Genomic DNA, 17,261 nt, shown 5'->3' with positions numbered 1-17,261 from the left:
TCACGATTATTCAATAAGCGTACATACAGACAAAACATATGAACTTCATACTATTTTATTTTAAAAGATAAAAAATAAATACCTAAAAACATAAACGTGATGTTTTTTTTTCTTATGGAAGCAAAGAGTAAATCAAGTCAAAGAGTTTGTTAATTAAATCATCGATGCGAAAGTAACATGTTGTGTTCTAGTAGACTTCATATTATAAGAGTGCATTGAAGCATAAAAAAATATTATTTAAATACACCGGTAACTCGTGTTTATTATATTGAATTTAGTATATTATTAAATAACCATGATACATTAATCAGCATTGTTGATAATAACTTTGCTGTTTATATAATTATAATTATAACTCATTGTGTATCAAAAAGTTTTTCTATTGTTCTCAATTTACACAGATATTTATTATTATTATTATTATTATGGTTTCGCTTATTTTTTTTTTTTTTTTCAAAAACAATGTAAATTATTCTTCATTTTATATTAGTACCACGAAAAATATAGAATATCAGTAATCAAATAATTTAAACTTGTACAAACCCCATATTGACTAACTGTATTAACAATCCCTCAAATTTAATTAAATTGAACGCGAATTAATATAAAATATAGAATTTCTTTCACAAATTAATAGTTAAAAGTAAAATAAAAGAAAAGAAAAGAAAAGAAATAAAAGAAAAGAATTATCGTAATCGATAGCAAACGCCGAGTAATTGATATATTATTTTCCATTAGAAATATAAATTAAAATTAAATAAGATATGATGATTGTTAACGTATAAACGACAGTTCGTGTAACTCATCCTAGCAAATAAGAGTTTAAACCAAATTTTTGTTTTTTTGGTAAAAAATAGTTTTCAAAGAAATCTCATTATCTCTGAATTGTATATAAATTGCAAATTTTTTTAGACAATCTTGAATGAAAAATGATGTTTGTGTATATAAATATCGAAATAAATCCACCGGGATTAATTAATATTTATATAAACCCTTTTAGCTTAAACAAAATCAAGGTAATCCCACAAAGCCAGAGGCAGCTTCCAAAGAAAACTCATCACTGAGGATCGGGTCCTTGTTGATGAAACTAACTCTGGGCTCATTCGAAAAGGGCCGTACTCTCCACTACTCCACCACTCTTGTGTACATTCAGTATCAGTTTAGATATACTTTCCTCTCAATATACACGTACATGTATATGTATATACATATACATATATATAACAACCTGACAGAGTTTCTAAACCCGTGGGAGGTACCAGGCAACTCGTTACGCTAAATGACCCGCTTGCCTCGATTCTCTAGTTTGTTAACTAAAAGTTTGCCGTAGTAGCCATACCAGCAAGAGCTCGCGGCAAGCACAGCAGTTCAAATCCAACGTCCGGCCAGCCAAACGACTAGACGTGTGTTTGCCATCTCGTCTCCACCTTGCCAAAGCTCTATTTCCCGCGAGAACGATGAGGAAAACACACACAAACCTACGTATATATTAATTACCTAATAAACATTTAAACCAATAAAATTTACCACAAACTAATAGTGAAATAATCATTATATCTATAATACTTTGTTTGCTATTGATGGTAAACTCTGCTATGGCTATTTGATCATCATCGGAACTTTGGTTTATTAGAATTTATTGTTATCCGCCTGTTTTTTCGTTTGTTAAAAATAAATATGCGATAAGCTCATAAAATTCACGGGGCTTGATCGATGCGAGTATTACGTGTCGCGCTTAACAACTGAGCTTGCAGATTACTTCTTGATATGCTATTTGAAAACATGCGCCGTCAATTATTATTGTATACATCGTACAGCAAGTTTATAGGTATATATTTAAAGTATACATTTTTAGAAGTATATTGTAACAAGAATGAGATAATTTACCTGGACAATGGAGTGCTGATAACATAATGAGTGTAGTAAAAAATGCTGGCTACCGATACAAGGAGAAGTGCGGCAACGCAACGTTTAACAGTGGCCTGTTTGACAATACACCTAGGAGCCATTGCACCGAGTAATGGCACACTTGCTTCCACCCCGGATATCTTCATCCTGCTATCATATAATGTAGTCTTTGTAGTAGTCTTGGATATCACTTTTCTCTCTGATACAGACGGTCTACTCAGGAGTCTTCTATTGGACTTTCAGCCGTGTGATACAATTAGATCTATATATGTATTCCAATATACATATGTATACTATACAATACAACACAATGCAGTCAAAACTCGAGAGTTGTCTACTTTGTAAACTAACTATTTTGCATCAGTGACTTCAATGATCCATGAAACTAATGGCACTTTTAAACGACTGCTGACAACCACTCGACCCTGACATCCTCGTTGCTACTTCTACTAGTTCTCTCGAGCGTAAATAAAGTGTACAAAAAAATCAACTCGAAAAAATTTAAATAAAAAAAATATAAATAAAAATAATTTAAAAAATACTAGTTCAATTTAGACAATTGATTTTCTTCTAGTCTTCAGTTTCATTTGTGAAAAATAAAATTTTTTTTCATCTCATATCGATAGTAATTATCCTTCTCAATGTTTCAATTAAATTTTCTCGCGGTCGCGATGTCACGACCGCCATTTTGCAGTTTAAAAAAAATTTTCTAACCCATCTGGCCTCAATTTCCCAGATTAATTTTTTAATGCTATGCTACTTGATATTTTTTTAGACACTTCAAGTCATTGAAAAATTCATTATCTAATAGATAAAGATACAATTTTACAACTATTTATTTATCATTTATTTTTTCAATAATTCTTTGGATAATAAATATCATGAGAATAACATAGACTTGAGTAAAAGTGGGAAAATAAATTTTATTGAAATGTCACGCGAGGCAGCGGCCACTTGGGGATTTCAGTGGCTTGCGATATCGAATGGGGTATATGGCCATCCGTTACCGGTACTTGCACAAGGGGTACACTCCAATGTACTTCCAACTACCACCGCCACCCTCACCCTCACCTTCACCCTCACCAACACCTACGTCCCCACCACTAGTAGAAGCAGCAGTAGTGATAGTAACAGCACCGCGATGGTCCAGTTGTCCAGTCGTAAATTTAAACGTACCACTACGATACCCTGTCGTAACTTTTATTTGTGGTGGCACTACTACCCCTTGGCCACTAGTTGTGCTATCACTACTGTGTTGCTTGTCAATTAAACTCAATGTAGTAGTACTACAATACTTTCTCAGAGTCGTATCTTTCTTTTTTTTACAACGTTCGACGGCGGTGCGAACACCGCAGATTGATTCTCTGTGTAATTGCACAACACCTCGCTTCTTCCTGTAACAAACGAGAGAAGAAAAAAATTAGAAAAATATACAGGATAGAGAAAAAAAAGTACTAACAAATAAATAACACCACATAATACCGTCCAATTATTTTTCATCCCAGACAATCATTCTTTCCCTTATACAAACGATGCTGCAAAACCGCGAAACAACCATGCAGGGCTGCGGGCTCACGTTCTTAATGAAGAAAAAAACAAACTAAAAAGATGAAATTTAAAAAAAAAATTGACTTTTAAAGCTTAGGTATTTTTCCCCGAGAATTTATCCTAGATCGTTTAAGCAGCCGCGCAATAACAGACTTGTGGGAATAGTAGGGTGAGAAGTCGCACAGGGCAGGTAGTTAAACAAGTATATACGTATATACTACTAGCCACAATTAATCGACTGTACTTGCGCTATACCGTCTTGGTCGTCGTCGTCGTTGCTGTTGTAATGAACCGATTTTTTAAATTTTATTTTGTTTCATTTTGTTTCATTTTCTTTTTTTTTTTTTTTTTTTTTTTTTTTTCTAGTTACTTTATATTTTTTTAATTCTATTTTGTCTTTTCATCGTGGCCGTGTGGCCGCGTTTCATGAGTCGCCCACTGTACTGTACTACCGACTAGACATACACTGTGTTCAGCGGACAAGAAGTCCATTAATCAAGTCCTCCCTTCGTCTAGAATTACTTATTGCTTGTGCGCGTACCGATGCCACCTCTGTCCAAATAAGAGCTAGCGTATTTCTTCCGAGTGGTGCGATCTAGTCTTGTCCAAGAAATGAAAAACATTAGGATTAAATTGAAAATTACCACGAGCTAGTAAACGAGTTGGTGAGATGAAAAAGGAATAATTTACTTCGGTTAGTAAAATACAATAATAAATAGTTGAATATTAAAATATATCTAATATATAAATTTTTATAAATAATATTCTTGACATTTTCTCATCTCTTTACGATGTCCCACGTGACCTGACCTGGCACTTTTCGAGAGCTAAAATATTGATATCTTTCGGCACAGGTCTCTACACCCTTCTTTCACTTTTTTATTCTTTGATACATAAATATAGATAGTAAGCCGGTGAAGTGATTCAACGAGATGGATGCGAACAAGGAAAAAACTATACATATATATTTTAATAACTATATGTATGTATATAATATAAAAATCAGTAGTAAAAGAATCGACGTCTAGGGTTTTCGTGATGATGAGAGTAACTCGCCGATTGGAGTAAAAATAAACTTGTGGGATGGGAAAAAAAAGGAGAGAAAGAGAGTGGAAGTGGCAGTCTCTTTTGGAAAGACGAGATGTCGGGTGTGCTAGGAATTTAATTACGTACTAGACAGTCGACCAGTCTACTCTGGGACCTCATCTTCGATTATCGTGCAGTCAATTTCGATCACGCCCTATCATCATCCTCCTACTCCAAGTCCTATACTCCGGCACATCTTTCTCTTCATTTCCCGATGGCCCTCTCATCTTTTAACTCATCGATTCTGTTCCATTTATTTTTGAGCAACATCATTTTCGATAAAGCCATTCCTTGATTTTGTATAACATTTTAACATTATTGAATTGGTTAATATTATTATTACTATCATCATTTTATATTTTAATCATTTCATATCTTAATATTCCATTTTCATATTATTTCCCTGGAGAAGTAAGAGATGATGAGTTAATGCATCAGTATTTCAAAAAAATAAAATGAAAAGAAAATGTCATATCTTTCGATTTCTCGTTATTTTTCACCTCGTGGATTCAACGAACTAGACACTGCATTTTCTATATTCAAATTATAGTCCCATTGATGTGAATCCAATTCCCCTGTGAATTTATATTTCGCATTACATATTGTATCATACAGAGGATGCCCATTTTATTTATATATTTATACCTTTTTAAAAGACATCACATGTTGTTGTTCATAACGAAACCTCTATCCTGTTTTGACTTATCCATTGAATTTTAATCTAACAAGTGCATCGCCTAAGCACCACCTTGTCTCCAACCTCTTATAAATGCAAAGGAAATTAATGTTTGCCTTAGTTCTCGTTGCAATAATCCCGGGAAATTCAGTGTCGTGGATAAATTTTCAATTCATAAGATCCACGGCTTTATAGGTTATGTACCTTTTCATATGTATACATATACATATATAGATATAATATCTGTCAATGTAGAAAATAGTTCCTCCTTGTCTTTCTTACTGCACTGAGCTGGTAAGAAAGAGAGAGAAAGAGCGTTTATTCAAATTCTATCTTTCTGGAAATTGCCCTGCCGTTGGGCACGCGTCGTCGTGTCCCAATCGAATTCAATATTCACTCTACAGCTCTTCTCTTCCTACGTCCTTTTCCTATCAATTTCCGATTGTAGAAAAATAAAAAAAAGTCAACGTTTAAAAGTCGAAAAGCTCTGAGATGAAGTATGATGGGATGAACAAAATCAACAATTTTTTTTGTAACAAAAATCATTCTAGATTAAGTAAAATAAGAAATTTCTCTCAGTATAAATGTAGATAATTGATCGCTGGAAATTGATTTTGTAGCACAATCAAATGTTCACGTGATTGATCGGCAATCCTATTAAAATTGTACATTGCAACTGAGTTTAGTGTATTTACGGTAAGCCTCGTCGTTCGTCATGATTCATGAATCAAGTCTGACTATATATGCAATGATACTTGTGAGGAAATTGTCGGCGATTGAGTTTAGGGTTTCGCAAACGGAATCAATCAGCCACTCGACACAAAGGAATCGGATTACTATGACGGTGTGCTTGTAGAACCTGCTGCAGGGCAGACCTATCACGTGAATCGTGAAACCACTGATAGATATATATTATCTTTGTTGTTTCTGTTGTCATTGATGGAAGACTTGTTATATAAGGACCTGTTAATTAATCAAGTACTTCGTAGTTTACATCTACATTGACATAAAAATTTTTTTAAGTTTAAGTAGAATTTTTTTTTTATTTTGTTTTATTATTGAACGCGACAAAGTAGAATTTTCATTAAAACTTTCAATGTGGATTACGTGAAAAAATTATAAATAAATGAGATAAAGTTAAAGGACGATTTTCTGTGGAGATTCAAGATGGCTTTATCAATTAAAAAAAATAAATGAATGGAAATAAAAGTACGTACGTGTCAGCTTGAAACGAGAGATAGGCGATATTGGAAGGTATTAAACGAAAGTAATTAGAGACTTGGCACCGAAAAGACTTTTCGAGCTTGTATCTATACGGCCCAATAGTCATCATGTCTAGAAGCTTATCTACTCTTTCGAACACTCGTAAGTCGGCAATCCCTGGGAGGATTATCACTTTGAAGTGGTGTGTCACGTTCATCACTTTATAGTAGAACTCCCGCAATGCCAGAAAAAGCAAGAAAGAAAGTAGAGCGACATTTTCTCGAATATAATATCTCTTACCAAGCTCGGACATTTTTTTACGTCAATCGATTAATTGAGCACATTAACGAGTCCATATCGTTAACTTTATCACGCGATGAGTGGACACGCGTGCGCGTCTCGAGGACGTTCTGTTCAATGATTTACTATCATACATATACATATCCATAAATACATATATAAACAGAATTATTCGCATCGTTTCTATGTCCGAAAGTCCTCGAGTGCGCACACACTTACATACCATAAGCTCATAGTAATGATATACTTGGTGGTGGCAAACAAGCAGTTGGTTTCACACACACACAAATACACACGCACACGCAACCTTAAGTCCACAAGAATCTTTACTCGAATAAAAAAAATATAACATCTATAAGCTGTGTAAGTATAAGAGCAAGAGCAAAAGTGAAGGACAGCCCTCAAGTTATGTGAGAAGGTATCTCAGAAGCCATCGGTTGAGATCACGCGCGATTTTCCGATGGAATGACGACGCGATAGTGTTTACTCTTCCGGAGCAACTTCTCTACCATAAGCCTTTACTTGTTGTCTTTCCGCAACTGCCACCGCCGTTTTTTCTCGTCTTTTTTTTTATCTTTACCTCCTTTTTATTTTTCATCTTCATCTTCACGTTTTTATATTTTTTATTACTCAATTCTTTTACTCATCCACTCCAGACGGTGCCAAGTACTAGCATTACTACTTTCATTATTTTATTTTATTCTTTTTTTTCGTTCTCATTGTACTTTTGTCTTTTAATCTTATGTAGGCCCTTGTCACATTTGATATGCATTTTAAATTTCAAACTTACTCCAATTGATTTTTGTTTATTCTTTGTAGTTCCTCAATTTGTTTGTTATTTTGTTTTAATTATTTTTTTTTATGTGGAGTCTGTGGGCAAGGATCGATTATCCGAGTGAACGTAAAATCACCGCAAACGAAATATTCGATTTCAATGAGTAAGCGGAGAAACGATAGAAGGAAAATAATAAAAAAGAGAGAAAGAAAATGTAAAGAGGGAATAATGTGTTGTGTGTATGTGTATGTGTGTGTATATGTGTTATATATTGGAATTGAGAGTAAGAAAAAAAGAGCCTGACGATTTTAAAGCTCAAGCTCAAGCCAAAGCCAGACGTCTGTGGCGGGAACCAGCACACACACAAACACAGGATGGTGATATTGTAAAAGCTCGTTTATTATCGTTGGCCTGAGATTTGCGTCCCGAGGTAAGCCTGGCTAAGCACTACAGTTATACTATATTATACAACGATATATACACCATTACCAATCGACCGTGTATACTTATATACACAACATATACGTCACTGGTATGTACATATATATATGTACAGCATGTACAGCGGTACTTGAATATTTGTGTACGCGCACGTGCATACGATCAAGCAGAAGAAAAATCAAACAGCAGCTAGAACACCGCACTGGTCGGAGAACCTCTGGCACTGGATCTGGATTCAGTATCCTCATGTGTGTGTGTGTGTCGTCGCCTGTAACTGTGAGCGCATGTGAATACGCGGGCAATCTGTGTATAATCGACCTGTATATACCAGTTCGATCCTTCAGTGTAGAGAGATAAGGAAGAGAGGCCAATGACTGCAAAAGACTCGGTCATCGAGTTTCTCGAGTTTCCTGATGCGAGTTTAAGTTAGTCACGTCATTATTTTATTTTTTTCTGGTTATTACTATTATGCTATTTGTATTGCTGATTGTAAAAATGTAGTCGAGGGAGTAAAATGTTGAATTAACACGCGAATTTACATTTATGGAGCACGATATTATATAATTCATGGTATCTTAGATTTAAATGTTTGATTTGCAGGTGGGTTGATTGTATTTAGTGATCACGCAAGATCGACAGTAGCTGAGAGTATATAATAGCTCGTAGTTAGCTTTACTCGTCGGAATGACGTCATGTGAATGGATATTTCGTATGTTTGTCGATGCAGTATATATATATGTATGTATGTATGTATGTTTATCTGTAGAGAATTCGTGGTAAACATGGCATTTCGAATATTAGAACATTCGGTGTGGACATTAACATGTCTGGAGTTTAGCTAAACCATCAAGTACTCCTTTGTGGTGCAGTGTGCTAATCAGTATAAATTTATATCATGCCTGTGTATTTATGTTTATATATTTGCTTTTAACGTTACACATGGTCCATAATATGCAATATGTGACGTCATTTCATTTTGGGTATTAGTTTGTGTGTGTGCGTGTGTGTGTGTATACAAACCACTGATTAGGATGGGGTGGCTGATTACAGTCACGGATACAAATCTAATTATCATCATTTCAATATCATAATACAGTCATTTAAATATATGAATAATTATGGTATTTTATAAATCAAGCGACGTACAAAATAATTTAAATTATATGTAATTAATTAACTCTTCAACATTTAAAGACAATTTTGATTACATTATTAGTAAGGTATATTTATTTATTCTTCAAATAAGTACACTGTGAAAAATTCCCATTAAATTTGACTATGGGTGCATTGTAACCCCGGACCATAAGAAAACTGATACAAAATTTACAAATGTCCCATAGTAAATGTATGCGCATAGGTCCCAATTGTGTCGTCTGCGTATACCGTTTACTATGGGGTACTTGTAAATTTTGTACCAGTTTTCTTATGGTCCGGTGTAACAATACGCCCATAGTAAAATTTGTTGGAAATTTTTCACAGTGTATGCTAAAATTTAAGTTAGTAAAGCATCCTCAGCATTTTTAGCTTGAGGTGTGCAATATTTAAAAATACAATGTACAAATTTTAATTGAAGAAAACGCGAAAAACTGTTTCTAGCAGATTAACAATTATTTAATACTTATGTATTTATAATTGTGTAATTAATTTACTTAAAATTTTGAATATATAAAGTGAATTAGTAATGATTAAATTGCGTACTCGAAAATATATCATGTATATATAATTAACACAGATTTCGCTAAATTATTCGTTCAGGTAATTAGCTCACATTAACGTAGTTAATATCAGTAAATTATGAATAGGAACATTGAACAGCCATACTAATAAATTAAATGCATTTTATTACAATTAGAGACTTAGCATTGGATTACGAGCGATGGACATCTCTGATCAGTGACTAATTCAACACACTGAGCATCGGTATAATTCGAATCCATTAGCCTTACGCGTAGCAATACGTCACTGTGGCATAGGTTATCGGATAGTGGGAATTAGCGTTCGGTTTAATCCGATCGGACACGTTTGAACGCAACGTTCTGTGAAGTACACTCTCACATAGCCTTATTTCAAATCTCTATTTCTCTCTATGTATATACATACCCATGTACACATATGTATATATAACCAGTACAAATCGATTTGTGTCTTACGTATTAGTCGGACTGGAATCACGCCAGAATCTGTTATAATTTCTTCATTTAATTCCGCATTGCTATTCTATTTTATTTTTTTTATTGGCTGTATTATTACGAAAATAATAAATTGAAAATTGATGAGGAGAAATGTAAATTCCACATAATCGGATATGGTTTCTATTCATACCCATGTCAAGTATGTAATTTCGAATTCGATAAATTTATAAAAGTATTAGAGATAATAATGCATTGACATTTCAATTCAAATCAATACAATGAGATAATCGCATTATGACAATAAAATATATGTGATGCTCTGTGCACATTATTCGCCTGACCTTAACACTCGCAACTAAAAATTATCAATAAGAGTTTATGTATTTGAGTGTGTTGAATGTGAAAGTATATGTCTCTTCATTATATAAATGTCAATACATATGTATTTGACTTTAAGTTGTGGGCGGAGGTTGTAATGATTGGAATAATATATATTTTACTCAGTTGCACTTGACATTTTTGCGTTGATTGATGTCAATGAACGCACAAGTGATATTTAAATTACATGTACACATATATGTATATATATGGTTTACAATTATTGTTATTATTGAATATCATTTAATACCACAGGGAATAGTAATACACAGTAATAATTGAACCATTGCCATGCTAATACCTCAATATTTACCCACTGAGGAATCGTGAAGAATTTATAATGCATCATCTCAATTATTTGATAATCATCAATAGAATTTCGTCATTTGGTTTGAATTTTCGCATTAATTAATTTCTACATTATTAGCAAAAGTTTGGATTTCGGTTAAAATCCATGTAAAGTGGATGGGTTTCGAGATTTATGTATGTATATGAGTATATAATTGTGATGAATAAATATATAGATAAATTCATAATTTTACTTTGACTTATAGCTGTACAGTTTCTCGCTTCTCTTTTATTATATTAAACACAGTGAATTGCAGCATCGCATCTCCGGTTACTTAACCATACACGGTCAGCAAGGGTAACTTCAACGTCGTCATGGTGGTAAAGTGGTTTTAAACGTGCGGCGGATCGTGTGGCTGCAATTTAATTCGCGTGAACAGCCCTCTTCTAATGTTCGCCCTCGAGAACAATTATTTCGTTCGTTTCTGGGTAAAATGAGCTTTTAGAGGGTGAAAAAAAAATTCTTTTCTTTTTTCTCTTATTATATTTATACAACCAAAAAGGTAATTCAAACATTTTGATAATTGCACACTAGTTATACAACTTTAACAGTTACATATATATTTACTAACACATTTAATACATGCTCGTGAATGATTAGAAATTTTTTAATCAAACCCCAATGGCTTGTGAACTTTTTATTGCTATTGCAACCACATATATTTTAACAGGAAATTTTTATTCGATATTTTAAAAACTCTTGAAATTTTTTTTAATTTCTACAAATATATTTTTATTCCAATCCAATAATTTTTATTAACTGTTCAGGTTTTTATTTTAGACTCCATAGTAACCATTGTTATAAAATTGTTCATTGTATAACTATTGTTTTTAGCAAATAGGCTTTAAAAAAAGAATAAATCGAATGAGATAAAAATTAAAATTCATTTATAGGAATAACCATCAGTATTTAATAAAACTCTTGTGTTCAATTTTATATTTTTTCATGCATTTCCAATTACAATAAAGTTAATTATCATAACTGAAAAACATATTTTAAATTGGCAGCAGGGTACATATGAAATTTAGCAAATCCGGTTTCAAAGAACAAAACAATTTATTTCATAAAATTCCATAGGTAATATATTCATATTTATAAATTTAATTGCGCTTGTATGTGCATAAATATGCATACACGCGTGTTACTGAGATTTATTTAGCGTTTTAATTAACGTTTGCTGGTGTAATAAACAGTATGAATGTAAGTAGTAAATTTCTAAAAGTGGTTGTCATTACCTTCAAGCTGTTTCTAAATGTTTCCGTCAGTGTTAATGAGTTTCATCAGGGCTTAAGGTCGCTGCTACAAATGTACAGTGTTATGCCGTTGTTACCGCGCTTACACTACTCTAGTGTATACGTTAAGTACGAGGTGCCTTGTGTCGGCGTCTTAATTGCGTTTGGGTGTAACACCTATTACACACCGTGCCCAACTATAAACGAAAACGTTTATAATCTGCAAGTCACAGTAGCCAAAGGACTGCTATTTGTTGTTGACTAAATTTTAGACAAAATTATACTTTCTTTTCTTCGTCACATTTTTCTAGAACTTACACGGAGATAATGAGTCTCAAAAACATTTTAATATTAAATATATATTAGAGAGAAATATTAATGTAAATAAATGAGTGCGTTACTTTCACTATCGATTACTAAATGTATAGTAATAAAAATCACAAAATGGTATTTAATACTACATGTTTATCTGAAAAGTTGATATATTATTAGTTTTATTACTACTTCATTCGTACTCTTTATTAATTGAACAGCAATTTTTATAAAAAAAGTGTTAAATTATTACTAAACGTATAGTAATAAATTTAATTATACGATTAAACGATTTTTACTCTGTAAAAATATAAAAATTAACTGAAAAAATATGCATTAAATACCCTACAGTATAAAAAAATCACAATTTGTTTAGTATTATCTGTTGACCAGATGGATAGCGTATAATTAAGTATTGTATGCAGCAACTAAAAATTACTAAACGGCTTGTAATTTTTCCAAAGCACTTGTTTTTGGCCACATTAGGGCCAGTTTTGGACATTTGAAAAATTTTAATAAATTAATTTGTAAAAGACGCAACGGCATAATTTAAAAAATGTGTACAAAGATACTATCATCACACTATTCCAATCGAAATTTTATTTTATACTCCTTCTTTAATTAAAACACAAAAAAATAACGGTATTCAAGTATCTGCGTGTTTGTATCCTCTCCAGTAAATATTTGTTTAATCTTGATAAAAATTTACTCCAACCGAGTAATATTTTCTTGATTTAAGAATTTGTATACTTATTTTAAGAAAATATTTTTGGTTGGAGTAAATTTTTATCAAGATTAAACAAATAATTTTCTCGGGAGGTTACAAACACACAGACACTTAAATACAGTTTTTTTTTGTTTTCAGTGAATAAAGTATTAAATGTCCAAAAATGAAGCAGTGACCACAAATGCTACTTCTACCCTATTTAAATAATAAAAATTATTAAATATAACTAAAAAATAAATTCTCAAGATAGTAAAAATTACAGAATTTCAATAGCGTTTTAAGGGTACAATATGAATTTAATAGCTTTAACTCATGTTGTTAAGTAAAGGTTGCTATGTTTTTTTCTCCGTATACACTTCAGTATGGTTTATAGTTTGATTTCACTATTCCTATCCATTTTCTCGAGCGAATCGTCTTTCTTTCTCTTCGGCATATGTCAGTCTCTTTGCCTGTCTCTGTTTGCTGTGGTCAGTCGTATGTTCAACGATAATATGCATGTTTGCGTTGGTCGCCCACGGTTTCTGCTAAACTTGCAACAAAAGCCTACATTGCCAGTATATTAATATATATATGTATATATATATTTAAATAATTTTCTTTGCCGGGTCTTCGTTACTCATGTGTGAATTTAATACTATACTATTAAGATTTTCTTTCACTCGCGTTCTATAATTTTTATCTGTAACCGGAAAATAATTTAACGATACCTAATTTGAATTGAATTGTATCCTAGTGAATAGACATTTTTAATTTTATTAGAGCTTTATTTAATATTTTTTTTATCACTTATTATAACTGTCCTGGATGAATTTTATTTTTAATTATTTATTTTATCAAGTTTTAAAATTTATTTTTGTGCTTTTTAATGAGATTACAATTTTTTTACTCTTTCATTTTTTTTTATTCTTGCAACAGTGTTTTATAGTATATAGTCTCGAATTTATGTAATTAGTTTTTGTTACGAAAAAATTTTATATTTATAAGTTATAATAAATTAATAAAAATTATCTCAAGTTTACAAAAGATAAAATAGGGCGTTCAATAATAAACCGTGTGTATGGTATAGATTTAACTTTGTTCAGTGAAATACTAACGAGTAATTTAATAATTACGGGTAGAACTTATGTCTCATTAATTATTTATAGTAAATATTATTTATTGAATAAATGGATAAAAAGTTTTACAAAAATAATACAATAATTATTAATAAACTCACGTTCTTTATTATTGATTTTTTTTTGCTCTTATAGAACTCATTGGAAAAACTTTTGTGCGCGCTCTAGTAATATGCTTTCAAAAAATTTCCATCCGTGTCTCTTGATGCCGTTGAAGTTTTGTCACGTGGATAGAAAAAAAATAAACATAAAAAAAACTATACGCATTTGAACGTATTATTTTAGGGCAGTTTTTTTCATAAACTAAAAATCTTTTCGTAAAAAAAAAAAAAATGTATATACAAAGTTTGTTGCAGTCCCAATTAAAAACTCAGTATATTTGTACAGAAATTTTTTTATTTGAAATTGATACGACACAGAGTCAATCGTTAAAAAATTTTTATTCGGAGATCATTTTAGAATTTTTTTTTTTTTTATGTAAAATAAATAGTTCAGTTGTGACAGATGTTCAGAGATACTTTTTACTCGACTTTAAAGGTTGTAACTTTTGAACTATTAAAACAGTAAACTCATACAACTCAACTTTTTTTACCAGAAAATTTTTTTAGAAAAAAATTACTTTCATCAAAACATTCTACGATAAAACTCCATTTAGTAATATCAATAAAAAGGCATAAAAACATAACTAACTAATAGAAAAAAAAAATTTTAACTACTGGGTATAGCCTTTTTTTTATATAAATTTAAGCTTTATTATTTTTATCTAGTAAATATTTTTTTTCTATCGTAATGTACGAAAAAAATTTTTATGTAAATGTCGATAAAAATTACCGAGATAAAGTAAAAATTGATGTTCAATATAAAAAAAAAAGTTTTAACGACTAAAAATATGAAAGATTTCAAATGATATAAAAGGTCGCATTTACGGTTGGCGGTAAACTATCAAGTTTCGTTGATCGAGTCATATCGGTGAAGTTTAATATATTTATACGTATATATATAAATCAACATACATTACAGATATAGTAGATCCAATCGCACAATAGTACAGGTCAAAAAGACAAAAACTTTGCCAACGCTGCAGGTACCGAGAGAGTTGTCCGTTTTCCCTATTTTTTTTACCCACTCCCTATTATTTTTTTCTTTTTTTATTTTCATTTTCCTCTGCTTTTTTTTCATCCGTACAACGAGCCCGAAATGTGTGCTGTCATGACCGTTCTATTGTACACGTAGCACATATGTATTCGTATCACTATGTTTTATTTATTTATGTATTTTTTTTTGTTCTACATAAACTGTTTAATCCGTGTATACCTTGTCCACAGCAAACAGAAACGAGTCAGTACTCAAACTTAAACTCTACTTCTCTCTCTTTCAACCTCTATTTATTTACATCGCATTCTCGCGGTTGATATGAGAAAACGCCTCCAGCTAGTAGTATTTCATATGCAAAATTAATATTTGTCTTTTCTTGTCCGACAAACGTACATATTTTTAAAAACTAAACTATTTCAGATTTTATTTTTTTCAGTTACATACTTAATTAATAAATACATGACTAAATACTACTACCCTTCAACCAAAATTCTTTATTACCATAATTATTCAAACATACACGTTTAAGTAAACTTAGCACGGAAAATAACCATTTGCTCGTAAATATTACATTTTTTAGTTGTCTACTAACTTTTAGTGTCATTTAGCACTCGTACGCTTCGCCACTTGTTCTCGTAGAAATTTTTTTTTTTTTTTCCATCTCAAACGTTCAACTATGTCTCTATATGTATCCATATATATGTACACACTGAAATGAACACACTACGTTATTTAAGAGAAAAAAAAATGGAGTTAATATGAAACATAAAAAATGGATTTTGACATAAAGTGGGCCAGTACTCGAGAAGATCCGTCCCTGAGGCAAATAACGTCACCCTCGTCCGAATTCCCGGAATGATGCATATCCCAGAGAGACAGATAATATTCTAGCAATGGTACAGAGCATGACAGAGTAGTATCATTTGTCTTCACTACAGCCAATCCCATTGGACTTGGTCAGGTAGTCAACGCATGTCAGGTATGCGCGTTACTTACTCTGTTTCTACAATTTTTTACAATTTTTTTTTTCTTCTCTTATTCTTCAAATTTTACTCTCATCGTCACGTTTCGCGTTTTCATCCTTACATTCTATTCTACCTCGTCAATTACGAGGAAGTGAATTCTATGAACGTACACATACGTCGCTTACAAGTGACTCTTTCAACGTCCGTGTTCAATTTTCTAGGAAATTACTATTCGATTTTTTTATTTATTATTATTGTTTTAAATATATATTTGACATTGTAGTTATAATGTATAGCTTTTAGAATTAACATATTTGTGCACATGCACTCTGCAAAATATGCGCGTATCAGTGATTCCATAGTTTACATTTATAATTGCGTGCATTGTTTGTCAATCCATTTATTAGAATGCATTTAATTGTCGTGTAAGACCAGGCGATTAATGTTGTCAGCATATACAAGTTCATTTTGTGATTTTTCTCTTATTTGTAAGATATTCTCTTATACTATACATACATACATACATATATATATATATATATATATATATATATATATATATATATATATATATATATATATATATATATATATATATACTACAGATAAGCTGTAACAGAATAGTACATATATAACAAATACACAGTAGAGAAGAAATAAACCCGACATTGTGCCCTCAATCTCTTTAGCATATTTCCATGCTACTCACGTTTTCATATTAGCCCAATAGCGCATCGTTGCACTGCTGTGAATTTTTTCGAGCTCCTTTTCCTTCCTCAAAGTCACTGACATAAAACGTTTTTTGAATTTTCAACAGTAATGTATACACTATTCTCAAGGTGCTTGGATCAGTATCATTTTATATTATAAACATATATCTGTTATTGTTATCACTTTTTCTTTCGTCATACAGCAATTACTACGTACAGAGATTAAATATATTAAGTTTTATCGTTATATAAAAAAAAATCGTTTATTCATCATTCATCTTTCATAAAGTATGCAACGCAATTTATTAT

General features: G+C 31.6%; 1 protein-coding gene across 1 annotated transcript in view; it reads right to left on the bottom strand.

Annotated features, from left to right (window-relative positions):
- The window catches only part of LOC103573098 (bifunctional heparan sulfate N-deacetylase/N-sulfotransferase), a 47,547-nt gene that overhangs the window by 25,188 nt on the left and 5,098 nt on the right, over positions 1 to 17,261 (bottom strand). Inside the window, exon 2 of the mRNA XM_014443896.2 lies at positions 1,888 to 3,302. Within this exon, the coding sequence (XP_014299382.1) occupies positions 1,888 to 2,054 (167 nt within the window). The 5' untranslated portion in view covers positions 2,055 to 3,302. The remainder of the gene's footprint in view (positions 1 to 1,887; positions 3,303 to 17,261) is intronic.

Source organism: Microplitis demolitor, chromosome 8, assembly GCF_026212275.2.
Source record: "Microplitis demolitor isolate Queensland-Clemson2020A chromosome 8, iyMicDemo2.1a, whole genome shotgun sequence".
NCBI lineage: Eukaryota > Metazoa > Arthropoda > Insecta > Hymenoptera > Braconidae > Microplitis > Microplitis demolitor.
Note: the sequence above shows the minus strand (reverse complement) of the source record. Positions and strands in the feature narration are given on the sequence as shown.